We start from the raw sequence: 24606 nt of genomic DNA on the forward strand, positions 1-24606 counted from the left end.
GTCGCTGCTGAAGAAGATGCAGAGGAAAGTCTGTCGGACTCGGCGAGCAAGTACTCTTCGAGACCATCGCGCATGACACGCCAGTCGTCCTGAATATCGCGCAAAGAATCTTCCACGCTTTCCATGAGGCGCATGAGCGCTTCGAGTTCGGCCTCGGTAGTTGTCATGACACAGGAAAGTCAAAGTAGAGCTGATCTGGATGGAAACGTCGTTGGTTGAGAGCAGCGAATGCGTCATTCAAAAGATGAATTTCATAGCGCAACGAGCAAAATCGAAGGGCCGAGGAAAGATGCTGTGCTGGGTGTTTGTGTTGCGTGGTGGTGCAGTGTGGCGCTAGGCGCAAGGCGTGTTGTTGTGGCCATGACTAAAATATCGCGACCTTTCCTCGTTCAGACGCGTGGTCTGTGCTGCAGACCCTTCTCCCTCGTTCCGGTTGTCTGCGTTGGATGAATTGAAGCCAACTGTTTTCCATCGACGATGATGGTCTTGACTATGAGTTTCGTCGCCATCCATTCGATATCAAGAGGATGATTTGGGCGGGCGGCTGTGCGTCTAGTGTGGGCGAGGCTGCCAGTCGTCCCTCATCATGGACGAATGCGTAGCTGTGACGTCTTCGCGTTCCACTGGCAGGAGCATGTCTTTAAGGCCCCGTTGCCCAATTGGGTGCGTCTGCCATTAGTTCTCACCTCCTCTCTGTCTCGAATCCTTCCATTCCCAGACTTTTGCTTTTCCAAATCATTTGCCGAACCAAGGAGGAAACTTGTCGCAAAAGAGAATGCAGGGCAAAGTCATCGCCATCACAGGTGGCGCCCAGGGCATCGGCCTCGAAACAGCAAAACTACTCGTTTCTCGGGGAGCCAAGGTCTCGATTGGCGATCTGGATGATGTGGCGCTCAAACAAGCCGAACAAGAGTTGCGAGCTTCCTGCGAGTCTGGGCATGTCCGCGTGCAAAAGTTGGACGTGGCAGACTCAAGCTCTGTCAATGATTGGATCAATGCTACTGTCAAGTGGGCAGGAAAACTCGATGGTGCTGCCAACGTTGCAGGTATCAATGGACCAGAAGCTGGGGAGCAGATCCGGGACACTAGCGATGAGCATTGGAGTGCTGTTGTGAACGTCAATCTGTCGGTAAGTCCATGTTCAAGGAACAGTAGTCGAAGATTTTCTCTTACTGAACATTCAGGGCATGTTCTACTGCGTGCGCTCTCAGCTCAATAATATCAAAAACGGTGGCAGTATCGTCTGCACAACGAGCGTTCAAGGGCTTGTCGGTTCGCCCGCTACGGCCGCGTACTCGACCACAAAGCATGGGATTGTGGGATTGGTGAAAAGCGCAGCCAAAGAGAATGGAGACCGTAACATTCGCGTCAATGCAATTGCACCGTACGTCTAGACCGACTTTGCAATTTGAGCTCTTCAGCTAATCAAGCACAGAGGGGCCATCGATACTCAAATGGTGGCAGAGGAAGATCGCAAAAATATCTCGACGCCGATCAAAAGGCTGGGAAAGCCCGAGGAGTGCGCTCATCTGATTGCGTTCCTGTTGAGCGACGAGGCAAGCTTCATCACTGGCTCCACCTACCCTATTGATGGCGGCTGGGCTTGTTAGTCCTAAATCTTGGGCCTTTTCCTTTTTCTACAGCTTCCGAATCCCGACCATGAGCATATACCCTACGGCCACAGTTGCATCCAATGAATGAAAGAATCCATCAGCCATGTCGAGACAGGTGGCACGAGCAAGTCTCACCCTACAAGGACGGGAGTGCTCCAGCTGCAAAATTAGAAGCTTAAGCTACCCACACCACGGGCATGGCCGAACCAGGTTCATACTCCCACTTCACCTCCATGCCGACTTGAGAACATCACGCTTTGTCTACTGCGAACTTCATCCAAAGCCGGTGAACCGATCACGCAGTCCACGTGTGCTCTCAGTCTTTACTGGTTCCCCTTGGAAATGTCTCAGTCACCCGCCGTCGTTGAACGAGTCCGATTGCATCTCGACCATTTCCTTTGACGTTGTTGCGGTCCTTATAAACCCCCTCAGGTCCTCGTTTTGCCAACATCAGCCACCACTTGGCAAGATCACCCTGCAAGCCATCATACTTCCATATCGACTCTCGGAGACTCATTTGAAAAAAAGAAAATCGACTGCGAAAGACAACGAGAACTCAGCTTTTGGACCCTCGAAATACACGTCAACAAGAAAGAAAGACCGCTTCGGTCCAGCTCCAAGAAACTCTGACTTTGCGACTGCCACCTCATGCTCGATTCCTGTATGAATTTCTTTCGGAAACGCAAAGACCGCAAATTCTCGCACGGCGACTTTGACGCCAGCGAAACGCTAGCCAAGCGACCACTTGTTGAGGACCAGCGGCAGACAGACCCACCAGCAAGCAGAAAAGCGAGCCAGGTATCGGCCACTGATCGCATGCCAGCCAAGATGGTCCAGAAACCGGATGGCAACTGGGAAGTGAACTCGGACTCATGGGAACCTCCCAAAAAGAAGGAAGAGGAGGAGTTTAAAGGGATCTGTGATTGTGAGGACTGCATGACCGTGTACAATGGGTTGAAGGTTGGGAGGAAGGGGTTTTTCTGAGGACTCAATCAATGTTCGGAGATTGTTAGATTGCAAAGAATCTGTATATTGAAGTCTAATATAGTGCTTGGAGTCGCACCACCCGCATGGAATAGAGCGATTGTTAGATGGTTGCCTTTTGGGACAAGTCTTGGCGTCACCTCGAATCCGGAGGTGTGCTCCTCCGCACCGTCTTCACTTTCTCTTTCACCGACAACTCTTCCCCAATATGAGCGCGAGCGACGATGATGATTACTACCTTCCCTTGACCAACGCACGCTATTTTGGCGACGGTCCCAGAGCAAAGCGTGTCAAATTCGTCCCAGCATCCTCCGCCACCCCTCAGACAACTTCGACATCGAGCAAGCCAGACGGACCCTCCGCTGCAGATCTCTACCTCTCAATCATCGGGTCCAAAAAGCCACAGACAGCGCCAGCAACTCCGTCAGAGCTTTGCAATCTTCAATCGGAGGGAGAGGCAAATACCTCGCGACACGACCGCTCCGCCTCTGTGCCCACGCTGCCCGCAACCTCCACCACCGCCGCCGCCACAACCAGCACGCCGCCTCCATCGGCCACTGCAGAGCCCGAAACCTGCCCATCATGCAAACTTCCTCTTGTGCCAGGGCACGAAGCCACGCTTGCGCACCAAATCTCGCTGGAACATTCGCACCCGCCCTCGGCCATCGAGCGCAGCCGCAAGGGCCTGGCATACTTGCGCAAACAGGGCTGGGACCCAGACAGCCGACAGGGGCTTGGAGCCGGCGGAGAGGGCGTCCTGTATCCGATCAAGGCGAAGGAGAAGAATGACAAGCTGGGAGTGGGCATGACGGCGGCGCAGGCGCAGGCGAGGACACGGAAGGAGGAGAAGAAGGTGAAGAAGCTGGATGCTGCGGGCGTGAGGAAGAAGGAGGAGGAAGATAAGAAGAGAAGGGAGCGGTTGCAGAGGATTTTCTATGAGAGGGATGACGTTTTGAAGTACTTGGGCGAGGGCTGACTTGAACGACGTATCGAAGGATCATCAGCCTGGGCATAGCAGTGGCGCATGGGAGTTTTTTTTTGAATTTGGCAGTATACGGAATAGATACCCTGGGCCAGGCATAGGCTTAATTTTTTTGGGAGACTGGATGGAGCAGCAATGACAAGCATTCGATTACTAGACTTCAGAAACCACTTCGTGGAGCACTCGAAGGATGTATTTTACTACCAGAAATGCCCTTAGGAGCTGTTGTTCATTACAACTAGGCCGGAGGTCATCACATCTCTCGACACTGTGAGGAAAGTTTTCAAATGATATGTTGCACGAAATAAAAGGCCAAGAAGAGTGGACATGATGGCACCTGTCTGGTGTGCAGCTCCCAAGCTCTCGAGGGTCACTCTTCCCTGGACCCTGCAAAAAAGCGGCGGACCCCTGCACGCCCACACGGTGACGCAACGCACAGCAACGACCACCACAACTCACCCAGGCTTCCACCTGCAAGCTGTCACAAACCACATCCGACTCGAACCCTCTCGTTCACTTGACCTGCAGCTTGTTTAGTGCTTGTTTCCACCCCCCCCACGCATCCTGTCAGCGCCTAACGTCGTCGACGACAATGAAACTCATCATCGCGGTGCCCGCGACGGCAGGCCTCGTGTATCGCGCTTGGAGCCACAAGTCGCTGACGCCGCTGGGCATCTTGGTCGCGGCGCTGACGGCCGTCGCGCACGCGGTGCATCCCTGGAGCGTGTTTTTTGTCCAGCTCGTCGTCTTCTTTTTGGCGGGCAGTGCGGCGACCAAGGTGTGTGAGATTGCTTGTTTTCGTGTCACTCCATCCTACTCCGTTTGCCTGGCTTTTTTTCCTAAATTTCATCGTCATTCTCAATGTCATTATCCCCCCCTTTTTGGTTGTTGTTCTTGGCTTGTTCGGCGAGGCCCTGCTCCCAGAGTGCGTGCTGTATCCCCAGCTGCTGCCTCGTCGGCTTCCCAATGTCTGACCTTTCCATTCGTCTGTCGCGTTTTGGTCTCCCCGGTACATCTTTCTCGGAACCTTTTTGACCCGCATACGATGAGATGAGACGAGACAAGACAAGAACACGCACCACCGTCGTTTTCGTCACAAGACGAGCAGACAGCTTGCGCAATCACACATGCACTTAGCCCTAGCACCATTTAAACTCCTCCTTGTCTTCGAATCCCACACAGCCGCCTCGTCCATTGCATCAATATCCCGATATCTCGTCTCAAATGCACACTGACACGATCAACAGGTCAAACACGACATCAAAGCGCGGCTGACGCACTCGTCGGCGGGCGGCGGCGGCGGCGAGGGCCCCAGGACACACGTGCAGGTGCTGGCCAACTCGGCCGTGGCGTCAGTTCTGGTTCTGCTGCACGCGTGGTCCTTGTACAGCACGGGAGAAGGCAGCTCGAGCGAGCAATGCTTTCCTCGTGGCGGGGCTAGTGGGTTCCGCGTTGCGGATTTGGCGGTGGTCGGGGCTGTGGTGTAAGTTTAGACCTCTGTCTCTTTTCATCTCCTAGGACTGCTGTTTTCTTTTGGCCGCCATATGTCGCAACCTCCTGATTGCTAGACCCCTTCCTTTTCCCTTCCGCTCCAAACCGTTGTTCGTTAGACTGACTCTCCTGCAGAAACTACGCCGCAACAGCCAGCGACACGCTCTCCTCAGAGCTCGGCATCCTCTCCTCAAGCCCTCCGCGCCTAATCCTGCCCCCCTTCACCACCGTCCCCCGCGGCACAAACGGGGGCGTGTCACGCGCCGGTCTCCTCGCCGGCCTCGGCGGCTCCGTCCTCCTCGCCCTGACAGCAACCCTCCTTCTCCCCTTTTGTCCATCCTCCTCCTCCTCCTCCTCCTCAGGGTGGGATCTCGGCGGCAAGCTGAACTTCACGCTGGGCGTCGCGGCCGCCGGGCTCGTCGGCAGCGTGCTCGACTCCATCCTCGGCGCCACGCTGCAGGCCAGCGTCGTCGACGTGCGGTCGGGCAAGGTGGTCGAGGGCGACGGCGGGCGCCGCGTCCCGGTGCGCCGCGGCTCCTCCTCTTCGCCCCTCCGTCCAAGTTCGTCGTCGTCGTCGTCGTCGTCGCCGTCGTTGGCGAAGACGTCGGCGGTGGATCCGGCCGCGGCGGATGCGGCTAGGGACGTCAAGGCACGAGCGGGCGTGGCGGTTGCTCAGGCACAGGGCCAGGGCGAGAGCAGGAAGATTGTCACGGGAAGGGACTTGCTGAGCAACAACGGCGTCAATTTGCTCATGGCGGCGTTGACGAGCGCCGGGGCCATGGTCGTCGCGGGCGTGGCTTGGGGCGTGTTTTGGTGAGGGTTGACGAGAGGAAGGGACATGCGGTGGAGCGCGCGACGGAATCGAGAGAGGCAGAAAAAGAGTCTGGAGTGGGACGGAATGAGAAGATTGGAGCTCGATTGATGGATACTCTTTGATGACTTACGCTCGACCCGAGGCGGACCATGTACCAGACGAGATGTTGTGACCATTGCAAGTAGAAGGGACAAAAGAGACCAGGAGATCACAAAAGGGCAGCAATGCCACGATATCACGAGACAATCGATATCACTCACTCCATCTCATGCGAATCCCATGTCGTCCAAATGCGTGCATTCTCTATGTCTGTTGCTGCGCCGAGGATAAGTAAACCTATTACAATCATGACGTCTTCAAAGCGGAAATAGCTACCCCCATCTGTTCGCTCATCTAACATGGACATTCGCTATTCACTCAGTGCCCGTATCCCTAGTACATGGCGCCGCCCCCCCCCAATGCAAAACTCAAATAGAAGGGGGGGCGGGCGCACTTGCGTGCTTTTTCTTCTCCGCATAGATACCGCCCCGTCCTGGTCCGCTGCCATGAGGCCCATTCCCCACATTCACTCGTAAGGTGCCAGTGGCTGCGTGACACGCAACCGTAGTTGTGCATCTACGCTTAACCGCTGAACTCGGGCACCTCGGTCTTCTTGCCGAGGAGCGCCAGGGGCACGATACCCGAGACGTGCATCTCGGGGCCGTACACGTGCATGTCGAGGTCGAGCTCGACGCTGACGGCCTTGATGTTCTTGAGGCCCTCCTGGTAGTTGGGGCCGGCACGACGGACCCAGATCTGGACCTTGTGCTCGTTGAGTAGAGGGGCAACCTCGCGCAGAGCACGGATGACACCCTTGAAGGTAGAGGCGACCTGGAGGGATTAGATTGAGAATTGCAGAGGACTCTGGAAACTTACGTTGGTGAAGTTGGCAATACCACCACCGATGAAGAGGACCTTGCCGTCGGGGTGCATGGGTGCGCGCAGCATGAGGTCGAGGACAGTGCGGGCGTACTGGAAGGTCTGAGTCTCGGTGGGAGCACCCGAGTACTCACCGTAGTTGGCAAGCTCGCCGGCGAAGCCGGCAGAGGCGATGGCGTCGGCGTAGACGACGGAAGCACCACCACCGGCGACAAGGGTCCAGACGCGGCCCTGGGAGTTGAGGATGGTGAGCTTGAGCGAAGCACCGGTCTTGGCGTCCATCTCAGAGATGAAGGCCTCCTCCTTGCTCATCTCACGACCGAAAGGAGCGGGGAACTCCATTGGCGGGCCAGCATCGACCGTGACCTTGCCATCCTGGCTGGGCAGCGTAGGGAGGCCAAGGGCAGTGGGGCTGCGGGCAATGGCCCACTTGACACCGCACTCAAACTCGGCCGTCTGGTCGATCTTGGCCGCCAGGTCGAGGAAGTGAACCTCGGCCGAGGTGGCATCGGCGTTGGGAATGACGACGAGAGGGTTGATCTCGAGGTAGGTGAACTGGCAGTCGACGTAGACGGCGTACAGCCTGGAGATGAAGTCGACGAGGACGTTGTGGACACCCTTGGGAACCTTCTTCAGGAGAGTGGCAGCAATCTCGTCGTTCGAGGGGTATTGGGAGAGGTCGACGGGAATCAGGAGCTTCTCAGCCTTGGCGTCGACATCGCCAACGTCGACACCTCCCTCGTGGGTGAAGAGGATCCAGTCACCCTGCAGTCAGAAGTTGTCAGCAAGGGGTAAAGTGCACGGAAGTAAGCGAGACTGATGCAGCGGGAGATGTGCGACGGGGCAGGAGAAAAATTGCAGAATACAGCTAGCCACAGATGGGATGGCAAGGTAAGGATCAGATGGAGGCCATCGAAGGCGGGTGATTTGCTGATGGGAGTGGGCCCTGGTGTCTGTGTTTGGAGGAGCTCCCTTCGTCCGGATCGCCCTAGGCGAACAAAACGGGAGGCCCATCCCGCGCGGCCTGCACTGCACCTCTTCTCCTCGGATATGTGGAAACAAACAAACGAAACTTGTTGCAACGACGGTTGAAACGAAACAGGACAAAGTACGACGACTTACCTCACGGACCGAGTTGATGTTGATGTAGTACTCGGTGTCAGCGGGGTGGGGGACGAAGGGCTCGACCAGGAACTGCCTCAAAACACCGTCGACGTGCTCGACCTTTTGCGACTTGCCAGCCCTCTCCTCGATCCAGGCGCGGGCCTCGGGCCAGGTCTTGTTGAGAGCAAGAAGACCGCTCTTTCCACGACGCTTGATGAGCTGGTCAGGCTTGGCGACGAACTTGGAGCCGGCCTGGAGCAACCAGGGGTAGGTGACTTCGGCCTGGTCGAGGACGTCCTTGACCTGCTTGTCGGCGGGGAAGTGCAGCGAAGCAAGTCTGGGAGGAGGGTTGTGGGTGGACGAGGCAGGCAGCGGGGTGGGCTTGATGACGGGAGCTCTGGTGAGGTGGTAGTTGAGGATGGCCTTGCCGTCGGCCTCGAGGATGGACTTGGCGGACATTGTGGACGGAGAGTGGGAGGGTTGAAGAGAGTCTGGAGCAAGAGCAGAAGAGAGAGAGAGATGGTCAGCTCAGCGCGAGGTAATGGACAGGAAAAGAGCTGGCAGCAAGCGGACAAGAGAGCGACAAAAAATCGGCAGGTGATGGAAGGGCGGCGGGCAAGCTCCGGGGGCCGGCGACGGCGAGGTGGCAGCCCCTGCGAAAGTCCGAAGGGTGGCATCGGGGAGCATTGGAGGGTCGGGAATCGAGGGAGGGCCGCAAGTTCAGCTTACCGAAAGGTGGTTGTGGTTGCGGAGGAGGATGTCAGACGGGATGACGGGAGACGGGAGAGGGCAATTGACGGCGGAAAGATGCAGAAGAAAGAGGACGAGGGCGAGGAGGAAGAGGAGGAGGAGGGTGGTCAAGCTGTCGAGGCGCGGGAAAATGATGTTGAAGCGGAGGGCGACTTGCTGGGGCAGACGTTGAGCAAGACGCGGATTCATTCTGTGGGGACCGGTGCAGGAAGTTGAGCCTGCGCTGGGGCCACTCGGCGACGGCGCCGCGCCCCAGGGCCGGCTGGGGCTGCACCTGAGGTGGACGCCCGGCAGTCCGCTGAGGTGGGAACCTCGCAGCGCCGCGAAACAGCTGCCAGCTCCACGGCGACTCAATTGCACGGCCAACAGCAGCGGCCGTCAGCCGCCGGCGAGCGCATTCGTCGGACAGCGGCAGCATTGGATGCATGGCTAGCTATCGTGCAGTGGTCGAGTGGCAGGCCGGCGCTTCTCGCACCCACGGCTCCCCAGGGTGGCAGCACCGAGCCGCGCACCGGTCCCTGCCCTCAGTCGCATTTTCGGCGGCCCCAACGCGAATCCCTGCGCCGTGCACATCTCAGCCCTCCGATTCCTCAACACTCCTAGGACTACTCCTCCGCCGAACCACCCGACTTGAATTTCTGCCCTGTCGACCCGGACATCTCCTCTCCCTCATTCAATCCTCCTCGTCCTCCTCTTCTCCATCGTCCCATTGCCTTCCGCCGAGCCTTTTCTACCTTGACCTCTCGACAAGGTGCGTCCAGAGCTCCCCAAAGCTTCCTCGGTCAAAATTGCTGCTGCTCCCCAGCTCGCAACACCACCGGCCCTCCTCCCTCAGCTCCGTCACCGCACGGCACTGCCCCGTCATCGCCCATCTGTCAATCCGTCCTCTTTTTTTTCTGACACTCCTCCCCAGGTTTTTTCCTACCTCTTCCCATCTAGATATCCTCCTCGTCCTCCACCATGCCTTCCGTCAACGGCTCTGACGCCGCCAACCCTTCCGCCAATGACAACATCCGCCGTTTCCAAGCTCCTAGCCGTCCTCTGAGCCCCCCGGCCCAGCACACCCTCTTCCACAACAAGACGCGATGCTTCGTCTACGGCATGCAGCCCAAGGCTGTCCAGGGCATGCTCGACTTTGACTACATCTGCAAGCGTAAGACGCCCTCGGTGGCTGGCATCATCTACACCTTTGGCGGCCAGTTCGTGAGCAAGATGTACTGGGGCACCAGCGAGACCCTGCTCCCCGTCTACCAGGACGTCTCCAAGGCCATGGCCAAGCACTCTGACGTCGACACCGTCGTCAACTTTGCCTCGTCGCGTTCCGTCTACAGCTCCACCATGGAGCTCATGGAGTGCCCCCAGATCCGCTCCATTGCCATCATTGCCGAGGGTGTGCCAGAGCGCGTACGTTCCCCTCCACCTCTGCCTTGCCTCCGCCTCTAACAAGCTCCAAGCGTGCCCGTGAAATTCTCCATGTCGCCAAGAAGAAGGGCATCACCATCATCGGCCCCGCCACTGTCGGTGGCATCAAGCCCGGTTCCTTCAAGATTGGCAACACTGGTGGTATGATGGACAACATTGTCGCCTCCAAGCTCTACCGCCCCGGCTCCGTTGCCTACGTCTCCAAGTCGGGCGGTATGTCCAACGAGCTGAACAACATCATTGCTCAGACCACCGACGGTGTCTACGAGGGTGTTGCCATTGGTGGAGACAGGTATCCCGGTACCACCTTCATTGACCACCTGCTCAGGTACCAGGCCGACCCCAACTGCAAGATTCTCGTCCTGCTCGGTGAGGTCGGTGGTGTCGAGGAGTACCGCGTCATCGAGGCCGTCAAGAACGGCACCATCACCAAGCCCATTGTTGCCTGGGCCATTGGTACCGTCGCCAGCATGCTCAAGACCGAGGTTCAGTTCGGTCACGCTGGTTCCTTTGCCAACTCGCAGCTCGAGACGGCTGCCACCAAGAACAAGACCATGAAGGAGGCCGGCATCTACGTCCCCGAGACCTTCGAGGACCTGCCCGCCACCCTTCGCCAGGTCTACCAGAAGCTCGTCCAGGACGGCACCATCACCCCCCGCCCCGAGCCTGCCGTTCCCAAGATCCCCATGGACTACTCGTGGGCTCAGGAGCTTGGTCTCATCCGTAAGCCCGCTGCCTTCATTTCCACCATTTCCGACGACCGTGGCCAGGAGCTGCTCTACGCCGGTATGCCCATCTCGGATGTCTTCAAGGAGAACATTGGCATTGGCGGTGTCATGTCGCTGCTGTGGTTCCGCCGCCGCCTGCCCGACTACGCCAGCAAGTTCCTCGAGATGGTCCTCATGCTTACTGCTGACCACGGTCCCGCCGTCTCTGGTGCCATGAACACCATTGTCACCACCCGTGCTGGCAAGGACCTGATCAGCTCGCTGGTCTCTGGTCTTCTGACCATTGGTTCCCGTTTCGGTGGTGCCCTCGACGGTGCCGCTGAGGAGTTCACCAAGGCCTTTGACAAGGGTCTTAGCCCCCGTGACTTTGTCGACTCCATGAGGAAGGAGAACAAGCTGAGTAAGTGTCCTGTGGAATCCGCGCGCGAATGGTACTGATTCTTGGCAGTCCCCGGTATCGGCCACAGGGTCAAGTCGAGGAACAACCCCGATCTCCGTGTCGAGCTCGTCAAGGAGTACGTGCAAAAGAACTTCCCCAACCACAAGCTGCTCGACTACGCCATTGCTGTCGAGACCGTCACCACCTCCAAGAAGGACAACCTGATTCTCAACGTTGACGGTTGCGTTGCTGTCTGCTTTGTCGACCTGCTCCGCAACTGCGGATCTTTCACCGCCGAAGAGGCCGAGGACTACCTCAAGATGGGTGTCCTCAACGGTCTGTTCGTGCTCGGCCGTAGCATTGGTCTGATTGCCCATTTCCTCGACCAGAAGAGGCTGAGGACCGGTCTCTACCGTAAGTTTGCCCTGCATGACGCACCCATCATCTCGCTAATGGCGCTCAAGGTCACCCGTGGGATGACATCACCTACCTCCTTCCCTCCCTCAGCAAGGGCGCACCTGGCTCCGAGGGCCGTGTTGAGGTTTCGGCTTAAAAGAAAATGGAGAGAGGGACGCCTACGCGGGCTCATGGAGGTTTGTGACGAGGATTCTAGTATGGATTACATGGGTCTACAAGAAATATTGGTCGGAGTTGCACTTTGCACGGCGTCCTCTAGACTCGCCGTGCTACGGCTTGTAGCAATAAGGTTCAGGAATTTTAATGAAATGCTGATGTTACGTTTCAAAGATTCTGCACGCAGAGCGCACCGTGAGGTGGTCAAGAGGGGAACGATTCGGAAGTGCAGATGCCAAGGACGGCATGTATCCATCATGTGTTCCGAAGCCGGCCGAGAGCATTGGCGAGTTTTTTGGTGGTGAGCCGGGAATAGCCCAGACATGTCATCTCGAGCTTCCAGGGTGACCGACCCGTCCCGCCATGGACAAAACCTAAAACAATAGCCAAGCCCACATCCACCATAAACATTGCGACGGGAGCCGTCATTACTGCCCAATCTGCTTTGAGCATAGACACCGTCGCTGAGGTTTGCTGTTTGAAAGGTTCCAAAGCGGAACGAGGCGCCATCTGCAGGGCGACAACAGGCGGTTCACCAAAGGTTGTTTCTCCCAAGCTCCAGCGATGCCCGTCGCAACCCCGCTCAAAGTGCGGGAACAAGGCTCGAGGCTGCAGCTTATCATGTGTCTCCATGCTAATGTTTTTTCGAGATCCCTTGCTTCTTTCCAAAAGTCCCGCTTGATAGCTTGCCGATTAACTATGGGCGATCCATGTCTTGCCTCGACCATTGGGTTGGAGCGGATGGAAAACACTTCTCTTAAATCGCTCCACCCCCCGCTGTCTGCAATGTTGTAACGACATCCTTTTCGACGCCATGTCTATGCGGATTCTGGCCCTCCTTGCTCCGGCCTTGCTCGGCAGTGTGCCGACGGTGGATGCTGCCGTCCACAGCGCAGTCATCTTCACTCGAACCGGCGAGCGAACACCCCTATTGCAGACTTCGGGTCCTGCAAGGCTCACTCCGTGGGGAGCACAGCAGGCACACGACCAGGGCAACTTTTTCCGTCAGCTCTATGTCTCGGGAGAGACAAACGAGGGCGACGCTACTGGCCCCAGGCCGATAGTCGACCTTTCCAAGGACGCGCTCAAAAACAACCAGCTCTTCCTCCTGGCTCCCGAGAATGACTATGCGACGGCAACGGGTCTCGCCTTTTTGCAAGGCCTGTACCCGCCCCTTGGTATGAATGAGAGCAACGCTGCCCTCCTTGACGGTGCTGCCACTCTATCCAACGGCAGCTTCGTCCAAGCGCCACTCGGCGGATACCAGTACCCCCAGCTGCGTACGGCGTCCAATTACGATCCGAACCTCATCTATGTGGCCGGTGCGTACGGGTGCGTCAATGCAGCCAAGGACCGCAACGACTACTTCACCACCGCCGAGTCTTCCGAGACCAAGAACCGCACCGGGGAGCTGTACAACAACATTGGCAACGCTGTCTTGCTTGGTGCCATGAGCGAGGACTCGTGGAACTACGACCGGGCATATCTCATTTACGACTATGTCAACTACGCCTACTGGCACGATTCATCAACCCAGCAGGCCTTTGCCAACAACGAATCGCTGCGAGGCTCATTGGACCAGCTGAGATATCTCGCCGATCAGTAAGTTGATGTTCTTTCTTTTTCCATCCATCGTGTCGCCTGCGGTTGCTCAATTTTGGTTTTCTGGTTAGCGCAGAGCTAAACGTGGAGACTTTCCCGTCCTGTCAAATGGTCGAGGGACCTCCACGCTCGCGCCAAACTGTATTTCGACTCGATCACGTACGATGCAGTTGGCGACGACGTCGTCTTGTCTTTGCTCTGGGGCGCAGAAAAGGTTGCAGTTTTTCTTGGATGCAACAGATCACTCCAGCGTCTTGGAGTGAGGCGGAGCTGAACTCGAGAGCTCTTGATTATTTGTCCCCCCTGCTTGGCCTCGTCATCAACTTGACCACGATATCCCTGCCTGCATTTTGACGTTTTCAACACCTCTGTCCTGGCTTGGAGATTGCTAACTAATCCACGTGCAGACAACAATGGGCAATGGTCAATTCCACCGACCCTGTACACTTCGTCCGGTCCATTGCCGGACAGGCGCTGGCCTCCAAGATTCTCAACCAGTTGTACATCAACATCAACACGGCTGGTTCCGCGGCGAAGCTGTCGCTTCTCTTTGGCGAGTTCGACCCCATGCTTGCCTTCATCGGTTTGACCGGGCTGTCCGAACAGGAGCCGGACCTTCGCGGAATCCCCGACTGGGCCAGCAGCTTGGTGGTCGAGCTCTACAGCGACGACCCGCCTGGACAGTCTTCGAATACGAGCGTAGCCACGTCCAACAGTACCGACGGCTTCACGGGAGTGTACCCGGACATTGCAAATCTCTCTGTACGCTTCTACCTGCGCAATGGCTCGGACCCGTACATCCCACTCAACAACTATGGCATCTTCCAAACGCCTCAGCCGTCGTCGAACGCCGACAAGCACATTCCTTTTCAGGAGTTTGAATCGGCCTTGATGGCTCTCTCGCTCGGCTCGGCGTCGTTCCCCGGCTCGTCATCCTCGAGCCAGCAGGACCAGGACGGCAACGACAACAATGCGCCGTCCCCTATGCTGCCCGACCCGGCCATCCCCGCCTGGTGCGCCGTGTGCGAGGCGCGCTCCATCTTCTGCACTGCGCTGAACGCCGACCTCAAGGGCCCCAAGGGCGGCGGCGGCCGAGGCAGGAAGAAGGACAAGGACGACGAAGACGATAGTGCGCTGTCGCCCGCCGCCGCTGGCGTTCTCGGTGCCGGTCTGGTCTTCGTCTTTGCCATCATCGCCGCCCTCATCCTTGGGACTTGCGGCCGCGTGCGCCTCTCCCGCGACCCGCCTCCTGGGTCCAACCCCAAGCTGCCCTACCTACCAGGTTACGGTCCAAACACAGGTCCAAACGCCAACGCCTCCCCGTCTGGCGGCAATGGCTTCGCTGCCAAAGCCGCCTCTGCGTCCGCCGCCACAGCAGCAGCACTCCTCCCTTGCCTCCCGTCCTCCAAACGGCGCCGCCGTAATCGCCGCAACGCCTCTTTCAGTAACGGCGGCGGCGGCTTCAAGGGCTCTGACAAGCTCGAATCCGACCTGGACGTCTCGTTTGCCTGCAACGGCGCGGCTCCCGGATCGCACGCCAGCATCGCCGGCTTCGTGCCGCCGCCGCCGCCCAGCCCGCCGCCCAAGGCGGCCGCGCGCATGAGCAGCATCATGGGGCTGAACCGCGACTCGGCCGCCACGCCGACCGGCGGCGACGACGGCGGACCGGTCATGGTGGGCGTCGGGGGCAAGGGCACCGTCAGCGGCACGCCCATCAGCGACGCCTACGCCCGCTCCGCCGCCAGCAAAGACGACACCTTCGCGGGGCTGGGCAGCGGCATTGGCGGCGAGCCCGTCGCCCACGCCCGCACTGGCAGCTGGGAGCTCAAGGAGAAGGCCAGAAAGGCCGACGCCGCCAACGCGACGCTGGCGGACAACAGCGGCGCCGACGACACGCGCAGCAACCTCAGCGGCAGCACCAATGTCAGCGGCGGGACCCCCGTGCCGGTCATGGCGGCCGCGCCCGGCAGGCGGCCGCGCAGCACCATTGCCAAGGTCGGCGAGGTGGGCGGCGTCGCTACTGTGCACCAGAGCCCATTTGCGATTGGCGACGGTGAGGATGACGATGTCGTTGACTCGAGGAGGTCGAGTGGGGAGGTGTTTGAGGATGCCGTGGCGGTCGAGGTCGTGCATAGGGTTTAGGCGTGGTCGTGGAGTGGGTTGACAACGTGGGGAGTACGATAGGGGCGACCTTACCCCTACCCTAGCCCCTCGCGCTGCTGCTCTTTTTGGTGATGTCTCTCTTTTCATTTTACCCTTGTTGTCGTTGTCTTACAGCACCCTTCTTTCTTTACTGCCCGCTCGACAAAAGCATCCGTTCGCCGTCCATTTTGCGCTGAGATACCCTCGCCCCTCCCTCCTTTCTCTTCGACATTCATAAGATACCCACTCTCCTTGTAGTAAACCACGGCTCCCTCCTTGGACATACCCAATCCCGCCTTCGCTTCATAATAGTCCGCTCGTCAGTCCGCCAAAGACCTTTATATATAGATACCCACTCTTCAATTATTGTAATATCTCCTCTCCATCTCTCGCTCTCTCCTCCGTCTCCGTCTCCCGTTCCGCATGTACCTCCTCTGTCTCTCGCTTGACATCAGGCATGGCTCTCTACGCAGTAGCAGGTTTGCTCGCATTCGTAGTCCATAGTAGTCGTCGATAAGGAGAAGTTGAAGATTTGATCGCGCAAAATACGCTTTCCCAGATGAAATTTTGCATTACGGAAGTGCTCAGTGCTCAAGAACGTGATGCTTGACAAAAGGAAACCTGGACTACCCGCTGACCGTCTGATCTGATCCCTAACAAAACTCCCATCGCTGCCTGCCAAAAACTTACAAAGACAAATCATGATCGCTGTTGCTATTCGTCCGAATCAACTCCGTCTGCGCCTGCAACTTTTATGACCTTGACGTGAGTAAAACGCCATGTCGAACGCGTAAAGTTCAATTTGAATTCACCCCCCACCAACGCTTTTGCAACACCGCCACGTCCATCTCAAATCTTGGTCATCTCCCACTTGTCATCGAACCGAATCTGCTGTGACAAAGCGCACGACAGCAGCCAATTAGGTTCCACGATGCGCGGAGTCATGTCGGCCTTCTTGGCCATGTCGCGGAACTTTTGCCAGAGCTTGACATCCTCCTTGTCATCGCTGGAGATGAGATACAGGGTCTCGCCGTCGTCGACCTCGCGGTTCTGCTCAAACTCCGTCTCTTCCTCCGTCTCGTCCGACATGTCCGCGTCGCCATCGGCGTCGGGCTGTTTTCCACGCGGCCGCTTCGACACTTGCGTCGCCCGTCCCTTCCAGAGGTGGCAAGCGCCGCCGTTGGCTTCGATGATGTCTTTGAATGTAACCCATCCGCCCTTGACGCCTTCTGTGACGAAAATTTGCCAGTCGCGGAAGAGACGGTGACAGTTCTGCTCCGCGCGCGCTATCGTCTGGCGGAGCTTGATGTCTTGAGCCTTTTCGCCTGCCTTGTCTTCCAAAGCAAAGTCCTCAACGGGCGGAACGGCCTTATCCTTGAGACACTGGTCGAGGAATTTCGTGTTGACGACTGCAGGAGCATTGGAGAGAGCCGCAACAAACTTCTTGGTGCGGACGATCTTGGGAGCGCAGAGAATATTAACCTCTGTTGGATTTTCTGTGATGTGGATGCCGATTGCACGAAGTTTGTTCTACGTCTTGTTAGCATACTTCTCGATACCTGCATGGGAGCGCACCTTGTCCTCGGTCTCCTTTTTGGTCTTGCCGATCCATCTGTCATCGCCGGAGAGCATCAGCTTGAGCACAGTCGCAGACGTGTCCGTCTTTGCCTTCTTCGTCTTCCGTCCTTTTGCGGCAGATGAGCTCTCCTTTTCATTATCTTCTGGCTCAAGCGATCTTTTCAGCAGCTCTTTTGGCTTCCCATCTGGTTCACTGGCCCGTCTTCCTCCATGAACCACTCCACCCTTTCGCTTCGACTCCTTTTCATACAGAGCAATGTCCGGAGCGAGATCGTGTAGCTTTGTAAGAGCCTTGTTCTTTGCACCGCGTCCGCCCGTGCTTGACGGCGTCATGTTTTCCTTGCCGTCCCGACTCCGTTCGACATCAGGAGTTTGCACCTCGAGAGAGTTGCGAGGCTTGCGGCCCTTCTTCGCTACTGGAGTGCTCCGAACAGGCAAGTCTGCTCCGACTGACGGTTCAGCATCATCTTTCTGGATTTGTTCCTTCTGGGCTCGTTTTGCTGGGCGCTTAAAGAAATGCGCTTCGACTGCCTCCCGATCAATCTGAGTCTGACCAACAACTTCGCCAAGGTTTGTCCGAGGAGGAAAGTGCGTGTAGCGCGGGTTCGTGAGAGACAGTTCTTCACATTTCGCAAAGCTCTCCTCCAGCCACAAGTGGTTGACCAGATGAATGTTCCATTCTCTCGCAGCATCGCACTTTTCACTCTGCAGGTGTGCTGTGACAAGATGCGTGTTTTCCTGTCGCATGACTCTGCTGAAGCTTGCGCCGCAAGCCGTCGCCAAATTTTCCAAGTAGACACGCGCATCACCGACGTAATTGGAAAGACTGATCGTGTATTTTTCGAAACCTGGAATGCCGTCCTTCGGTACGGGGTAGTGGAGGAGACGGCGAGTAGGTGACGTCCACTTGTCATGTGTGATGAGGTAATAGAGCCAGGCAAGGTTTCCCACGTCTTTGCCTCCCTGAGAAGCCTTGACATAGTCCTTCCCTTCCCTGAAATGGCAAACGAGTATGTCGGCTCTGTCAACGTCTGTGACCACCTCGGCGTTTCCAGCACTCAGAAGTTCTTCGATGGTCGTCCGTATCCTCTCGCTGAGTCCCAGGTCCTCTGACAGCATGACCTTCTTTCCAGAAAAGACTTGGAGCACACGGGGCTCTCTGGGCGATAGAGTGAGCCGGGCGGGGATTGGGTCCGTGGCATCCTGAATCGCCTCGCTTGGGTAATGTGCAATTGGTCCAGGAGAAGTTGCTCTAAGCACCTCGGGATCCGGCAGCTCATATGGCTTTTCTACAATCTTCTTTCCTAGTCTCAAACAGTCTTCAAACCTACATCACCTTAGAATCGTCATTCCAAGCTAGGACAGGCAACATACCAATGAGGCAGGACAATATTGGCCTTGAGGTTCTTCGCTCTTGCCAATTGGCACATGTCGGTCTCAGTGCTGAGCGCGACCAAGTGTGTGGTGAACTTTGTGACAGCGCTCGAGTATTGGCCACCCATGGCCAAAACACCGCCCATGATCGCCTCCTTGTCGCCTTCTGGTATATCTTGAGCGCATGACACAATCACGTCGGACATGAACAAGCCCGGGTCAGGGCTGTAGGCGCGTGGGTTGACGGTTTTGTTTCTTTCGAAGCTCGCGACTATCCACTCCGGTTTGACAACGTGCACAAAGTTGTCGAGGGCATCGAAGTAGTCAGGAAAGTCGGAGGTGTGGGATATTACGTGCGTGACTTGGCGTACATCGTCTATGCGGCCTGTTTGGGGGTTCAGAGGGACGAAGGTCGCGCCGTTTAGCTTTAGCTGTTCTTTGAGCTGTGATTGGCGTCAGCGAACCAGTCAGTCTGTGTTGACCTATGGCAAGCATGCGCACCTCGTCGACGCGCTCTCCTTGCAAAGAAGGGCCTTCGATAATGGTGAAGGAGACAGGGGAGAAGATCTTGGTGCTGAGGCCATCAATCAAAGAGTCAGCCATGGCGCCCAGGGAAAAGGTGTTGAAGAGTAACAGAAAACAAAGATGGAAGGTCGTGTCCTGTCATGGACGGTAAGTTGACGGCGCGTGCGACGCGACAGACCGCGCCAGGCAAGAAAGCTCGGACTCGGACAGGGAAGGCAGCCGCGCTCGGGTTGCCAAGCACGTGATGTCGGCATCAATTTGGCATCTCACGTGACAGTCACGCCGGCATCCACTGCAGGAGTGACGAAGTTGTCCAACAAGAAACAAGATGATTTGGAATCTGTCTCTTTCCACTGTCACTGTCCACAGTCCTCTTCAAGCGTTGTGGTTTCCAAGTTGTGGTTGTAGCGCAATTCCCTTGCGCGGAACTCTCTGATATCCATCTACCAGACAACTCAACGCCCACTTTCGACCCCATCTTTTCCGAGCGCAGTGCGATAGTCCACGGCTTTTCATAAGTAACGGAATCCCCAAAGCTCCCGAGCTGGGGCATTCGGTGTGCGATTCGAAGAAGACGACTCAGTTGCACCCTAACCTCGGCCCGCCAGCCTGGTCAAGAGCGCCGGGACTCAAACATCGGCAGTTGGCAGACCAATCATCTGCACCCTCGCCTCCTCCGTCATCCTAAGGAAGAGACATGTCTGTACCAGCGGCGTGTCGCTGAGCTTCACCAAAAGTTTCGAGCGACAGCTTTCTTTGTTGGGCTTTCAAAGGCAACCTCTCCCGACCATGCGCTTGTGATACCAGCCTGCCCGCACTCAAAAGACGTTCCAGAGACCTCAGTCGACCCGGTTCAACACTATCGTCGGTTACCGCATTTGCATTTCTCCGCCATCATGACCTCCTTTCCATTCGAGATCAAAGAACACATTGTGCCATGTCAGCATATCCGAGCCTACGCCCGCGCCACTGCACATGAGCAGGAAGACGAGCTCCACCTCGCCGTCAAGCAGTACATTCCACTGGATAATCGTACCCCAAAGAAAGGGGACGTCACCGTCATCGCCACGCATGCCAATGGCTTTGCAAAGGTAATCAAGAGCCCCTGTCAAAGAAGAAATACTGACCAGTTTCAGGAACTATATGAGCCACTCTGGGAGGAGCTGCTCAAGCGCTCCAAGACAGAAGGATTCTCAATACGCAGCATCTGGATAGCCGACGTATCGTACCAAGGCGCAAGCGGTGTGCTGAACGAGAAGAAGTTGGGAAATGACCGTAAGACCCCTTTACGCTTAAACCGAATCCAAGAACAAATCAACTCATCTATCTCACAGCCAGCTGGTTCGATCACCCACGCGACCTGCTCCACTTCATCAACCTCTTCCGCCATGAGATGGTGCGCCCCATCGTCGGCATCGGGCACAGCATGGGCGGTAACCATCTTGTCAATCTGTCGCTGATGCACCCGCGCCTGTTTGAAACCATGGTCATCGTCGACCCCGTCATCCAGCGCGTCACGAACCTCGATGGCAACTTCTTGCCTGCCGCGCAATCAGCGCGCCGACGAGACATCTGGCCGTCACGCACAGCCGCCGCAGAGTCCTTCAAAAAGCACCCATTCTACCAGCGCTGGGACGCCCGCGTGCTGGACCGGTGGATCAAGTACGGACTGCGCGACCTGCCGACATCCATCTACCCATCCATCGAGGCTGCAGCCGCAAACAACCCCAAGATCTCTTCCTCGTCTGCATCTCCTCAAGAAGGTCCTCCCGTCACGCTCACCACGACAAAGCACCAAGAAGTCCTCACCTTCGTACGGCCCAACTTCGACCCGCACGCCGTGCCCGCCGACTCTTACGCCCAGCTCCTCGCCGACCCGTCGTCCATCGTCATCGCGACCAAAGACGGCAACCGCAGCCCGCACACGCACCCCGACGTCGACATGTCCAAGGCGACCCTGTCGCTCGAGGCCACGCCGCCGCTCTTCTACCGCGCCGAGTCGCCCCTCACCTTTGCGCAGCTGCCGCATCTGCGGCCCACGGTGCTCTACGTGTTCGGCGGGCAGTCGAGCCTGTCGACGCCCGAGCTACGCGCCGAAAAGCTGGCTGTGACGGGCACGGGCGTCGGCGGCAGCGGCGGCGCGGCCAAGGGCGCCGTCCGCGAGCTCGTCTTCGACGAAGCTGGCCACCTCGTGCCAATGGAGGAGGTGGAGCGCACGGCACACGAGGCCGCGGGGTGGGTGGGCCGCGAATTGGCGCGGTGGAGGGAGAGGGAAGAGGCAGACCGCAAGGTGTGGTCAAGCGTCAAGGAGGAGGAACGCAGCATGATGAGTCCGTTCTTCGTCGAGGTGCTAGGAAAGACGGTTGGGAAGGTGAAGCTATAGGGAGCTGGCTGGCTGGCCACTAGGACAACAGGGCTTTGTTTGGGTTTGTCGTGTTTGGCGAAGCTTATTCTCAGGGGTGCATCATTGGTTGCCATCTCGGTCTTGTCAGGGGGCATGCATCATGACCGCGTATGCATATTGAATTTTTTTTTCCACGCGGCTGAGGCGGCTGAAGACTATCACGAAGGCCTTTTCCACTCGGAACAGATCGGGTCGGCGCGCAGAGTCAGTCGTCTTCCAAACTGTGTCGGTCATGCGTGCATGCATACGTGCCCGCTGTACAGTAGCTACATACGTTGCAAACACGCAGGTGCCGTGACTAGTTAAGGTAGATACGGTGCCTTCCAGCTAGCTTGCCAGTTGGCACAGAGACCGGTGAGCAGCAATAGGTTGCTGAATGACTTTTTGACAAAGCATCCTTACCTCCACATACTCCATCAGACGAATACGAATGCGACTTTTTGTCTTTCACTTGAATGATTGATTCCGCTTCCCGCGCCGCACCTGTGGGAGAAAGCTTCAGGCGCGCTCCCCGTCGCACGCCGTCCCTCCGCATCGCGGCGGACAGAGGAAGGCCTACTCCGATGTCCGCTTATACAGATGGGTGTGGATTTTGTTTGTAGACTGTTGCATCAATGCCACCGTTTGTTGGAGCCTCAAATGCACCCACAAATTTCGACCGTCTTCCCACGTGCTGTGATGTTCAGGTATCCTCATTTCGTTTGTATTTATAGTCTGATGGACGCGGCGGCAGACGGGCTGTTGAACTGTACCGAGATTCAAACGTCCCTCTGTTCCCTTATAATCCGCTTTGTTCTTCCCTTTGTCCCGCACTGATCGTCCTTCGTCAGCATCCTCCACAACCCTTGGAGACAAATGTTGAATGTGCGTATCCACCACCGTCAACCCCAGGTCCTATTCCGCTGCGTCGGGTTCCCCCTTTTCTTTCTGCTTACGCCAGCGACTGAATACCTGGAAACCCGAATGAAGACAGGGAGAAAGAAGGAAGATATGGCGCCATCAAAGGTACGAGACTCAAAACTAAGCCAAAATGCATGTTGAAGAGCTCAGGTACGCCAGGCTGCGTAGCCGTCGACCGCTCCGTCGTATCATGTCGTTGAAGACGTTTATTTTCTAGTCTGTAAGGTTGAAGCTGTGGGCGCAAGGGGGCAAGGGCTGTATTTGCCCAACAGAAAGGGACCCCGACAGGTTGTTCTCGTTTTCCTTGCGTTTCTTTCGCTTCTCTTCTCCTGTCTTGTTTTCTCCCTCTCCTCTCTGTGCTCTCGCATTGGATGCTTGCTGCGCTGCTTAAGAAGAATCGACTCAAAGTGACAGTGACGTGCTCGCCAGTGGAAGCGCTCAGAAATGTAAATCGTAACGACAGGACAAGCAGACCAAGCAAACGAAATGGAAAGCGGTGTCAAGGAAGCGAGGAACAACAGAGATGGAGTGACGGGGATTATTTGCGAGTACCATGTAAGCGTCCATATCCAACGAATCACAAGTCCAACTGTGCCCGTGTAGCAGAGTAGCCAACCAACGCCCGCCTGCCCACCCACGCGCGCGCGCCCCTCAAAAGATCCGCGTGTGCAAAGAAATCGTGACAAAAGAGGGAAAAGACTGAGAGACGCCCGTGCTTTACGGCTGTTGAATCCGCCGGGTGTCCCTGTTGAATGCCCCATCCGACCGAAAGGAAACAAGGAAAGACATTACAATGTGAGAAAACGGACACGTAACTTTTTTGGGTGGCTGACAACTCGCTCTTACAATTACGTCAGTCATCACTCTTGCGCCCACCTCTTCTCTCTCAACGTCATCTCGCCCGTGCGCCGGCCAAGCACCTCGTCTTTCCACGCCCAGTACTCGCCTAGGCGCACCTCGGCGTAGTTGGCATAGTCAAAATCGATCTGGCTGATGCGGGCTTGGATCAGCGCCCACACGCCCCAGTAGAAACCGGGAATGCCGCGGAAGACGTCCACTTCCTGGAACAGCTGATCCGCCTTGCGCTCCATTTCGGAGTCGGAAAACGGATGTGGCAGGTGGGCGCTGTGTGACTCGACGTACTGGCGGATAAAGTCGCGACGTTCGGAACGCGTTGGCATGGCGTTGTAGTCGCACTCGAAACCGCCCCACTCGGCGAAGTGGTTGGCGATGTCAAAGGCGGCGGGTGCCGGGGTAGCGTATTCATAGTCGATGAAGTCGACTTTGGCGGCTTCGATGGAGGAGTCGGTCGAGTGGGATTCGGCAGTTGAGGCGGGCGAGGCGCCCGTCGAGGGTTGCGGCTCGATGATTACATTTCCGTACAACAGGTCGCAGTGACAAAAGACCAAGGGGTTTTCGCTGATTCCAGGTGTCGATCCCAACAAGCTCACGATCCAAACCAGCTCGTTCTGCAACCTCTGCCTGCGCTTCTTCTCTTCCTCGGTATCTTGGGGCAACGAGTGGATCCACTTTTGCATGACGGTCCATAGATTGGGCGAAGGCTTGTCTGGGGTGATGTTATCGACGGCGACAAGCCACGAAGACTTGCGCCTGTGACCAGATTGGCTATTCGGAGCCGAGGAGCTCTCCTCATTGGGAATTTCCGAAATGATGCTGTCAATGGGTAGTGTCGCGTGCCACTGTGCAAGGCGGCGAGCGACACCGCGCCAGATTTCTTGCCTGCGCAAGTCTGCGGGAGAACACACGGTCCCCTCGATAAACTTGTACAGCAGTCCGTTTTCGAAGCGTGCAAAGAGCGGAGGCGCGAGTTTGTGTGTTGCAAGCAAGGAGTGGGAACGAGTCTCTCCTGGAATTTTGAATCAGCTGATGGCCAGAGCACACGGGCGAGTGAAGACGCACGCTCCCTGTCAATCAAGACGTCTGTTCCGCGGCCGTAGGCTCTCATGAGCACGGCATCGCGGTCAACTTGCTCCTCGGACCAGCCGGGCAACCTGTTGATGGCTTTGAATAGCTGTGGTAGGGCGCGTTCAGTGCGGTGGTCAGCGGGGGACGGGGCCGGGCGGCGTGCCTCTGACGTACAGTGTTGGTGATGCCATCGGTGAAGCGGACAAACTCAATTGTTTGCTGCGACTGCTTCCAGTCGGGTCTGAGGGTCAGGATGAGATTGAGGGCCGAGTCGTGGGAATTGGCGCTGTCGTAGCGCAGCGGGATGTATCGAATCGAGTCGTGTTCCATGGTGGGCGAGGTAGAAATGGGGGGACGGTGGGAGTGGGAGGGGGAGGGGGGAGAAGGATGTTGGTGG

The 24606-nt window shown here is 57.0% G+C and overlaps 10 protein-coding genes across 10 annotated transcripts; 6 read left to right on the forward strand and 4 right to left on the reverse strand.

The window, feature by feature from the left end:
- Positions 1-644: 644 nt before the first annotated feature.
- On the forward strand, positions 645-1854 carry J3D65DRAFT_411038 (uncharacterized protein). The gene is made up of 3 exons (XM_066796015.1): positions 645-1129; positions 1185-1384; positions 1436-1854. The coding sequence occupies exons 1-3, from the start codon at positions 776-778 to the stop codon at positions 1608-1610; spliced, it is 729 nt and encodes a 242-aa protein (XP_066654701.1). The 5' UTR covers positions 645-775; the 3' UTR covers positions 1611-1854.
- A 920-nt stretch (positions 1855-2774) lies between these two features.
- Positions 2775-3904, forward strand: J3D65DRAFT_628040 (uncharacterized protein). The gene has a single exon (XM_066800597.1). It carries the CDS (start codon positions 2806-2808, stop codon positions 3571-3573), a length of 768 nt encoding a protein of 255 aa, XP_066654702.1. The 5' UTR covers positions 2775-2805; the 3' UTR covers positions 3574-3904.
- Positions 3905-4011: 107 nt separating this feature from the next.
- On the forward strand, positions 4012-6153 carry J3D65DRAFT_628043 (integral membrane protein DUF92-domain-containing protein). Its single transcript, XM_066800598.1, has 3 exons — positions 4012-4357; positions 4827-5062; positions 5206-6153. The coding sequence occupies exons 1-3, from the start codon at positions 4172-4174 to the stop codon at positions 5885-5887; spliced, it is 1104 nt and encodes a 367-aa protein (XP_066654703.1). The 5' UTR covers positions 4012-4171; the 3' UTR covers positions 5888-6153.
- A 12-nt stretch (positions 6154-6165) lies between these two features.
- On the reverse strand, positions 6166-8850 carry J3D65DRAFT_628046 (uncharacterized protein). The gene is made up of 4 exons (XM_066800599.1): positions 8636-8850; positions 7925-8397; positions 6800-7567; positions 6166-6754 (listed from the first exon to the last, which is right to left on the reverse strand). Exons 2-4 carry the CDS (start codon positions 8363-8365, stop codon positions 6506-6508), a joined length of 1458 nt encoding a protein of 485 aa, XP_066654704.1. The 5' UTR covers positions 8366-8397; positions 8636-8850; the 3' UTR covers positions 6166-6505.
- A 766-nt stretch (positions 8851-9616) lies between these two features.
- Positions 9617-11738, forward strand: J3D65DRAFT_554464 (citrate synthase-like protein; the record flags this gene model as incomplete). The annotated part of the gene is made up of 4 exons (XM_066797185.1): positions 9617-10060; positions 10111-11206; positions 11255-11599; positions 11650-11738. 4 exons carry the CDS (start codon positions 9617-9619, stop codon positions 11736-11738), a joined length of 1974 nt encoding a protein of 657 aa, XP_066654705.1.
- Positions 11739-12578: 840 nt separating this feature from the next.
- On the forward strand, positions 12579-14884 carry J3D65DRAFT_554766 (histidine phosphatase superfamily; the record flags this gene model as incomplete). Its single annotated transcript, XM_066797200.1, has 4 exons — positions 12579-13360; positions 13768-14199; positions 14302-14522; positions 14712-14884. Coding segments are annotated over 4 exons (1608 nt in total), but the record flags the coding sequence as incomplete, so codon positions are not given.
- A 1149-nt stretch (positions 14885-16033) lies between these two features.
- Positions 16034-19142, reverse strand: J3D65DRAFT_628059 (uncharacterized protein). Its single transcript, XM_066800600.1, has 4 exons — positions 18956-19142; positions 18455-18897; positions 17078-18407; positions 16034-17032 (listed from the first exon to the last, which is right to left on the reverse strand). Exons 1-4 carry the CDS (start codon positions 19055-19057, stop codon positions 16352-16354), a joined length of 2556 nt encoding a protein of 851 aa, XP_066654707.1. The 5' UTR covers positions 19058-19142; the 3' UTR covers positions 16034-16351.
- Positions 19143-19875: 733 nt separating this feature from the next.
- J3D65DRAFT_604022 (Alpha/beta hydrolase family-domain-containing protein) lies at positions 19876-21362 on the forward strand (the record flags this gene model as incomplete). Its single annotated transcript, XM_066798246.1, has 2 exons — positions 19876-20254; positions 20314-21362. 2 exons carry the CDS (start codon positions 19876-19878, stop codon positions 21360-21362), a joined length of 1428 nt encoding a protein of 475 aa, XP_066654708.1.
- Positions 21363-22456: 1094 nt separating this feature from the next.
- On the reverse strand, positions 22457-23387 carry J3D65DRAFT_412081 (uncharacterized protein). Its single transcript, XM_066796018.1, has one exon. The coding sequence runs from the start codon at positions 23042-23044 to the stop codon at positions 22490-22492; it is 555 nt and encodes a 184-aa protein (XP_066654709.1). The 5' UTR covers positions 23045-23387; the 3' UTR covers positions 22457-22489.
- Positions 23144-24539, reverse strand: J3D65DRAFT_604023 (ethanolamine kinase-like protein; the record flags this gene model as incomplete). The annotated part of the gene is made up of 3 exons (XM_066798247.1): positions 23144-24150; positions 24204-24315; positions 24384-24539. The coding sequence occupies 3 exons, from the start codon at positions 24537-24539 to the stop codon at positions 23144-23146; spliced, it is 1275 nt and encodes a 424-aa protein (XP_066654710.1).
- Positions 24540-24606: the final 67 nt, after the last annotated feature.

Source organism: Phyllosticta citribraziliensis (genome assembly GCF_038025025.1).
Source record: "Phyllosticta citribraziliensis strain CPC 17464 chromosome Unknown J3D65scaffold_7, whole genome shotgun sequence".
Classification (NCBI taxonomy): Eukaryota; Fungi; Ascomycota; class Dothideomycetes; order Botryosphaeriales; family Phyllostictaceae; genus Phyllosticta; species Phyllosticta citribraziliensis.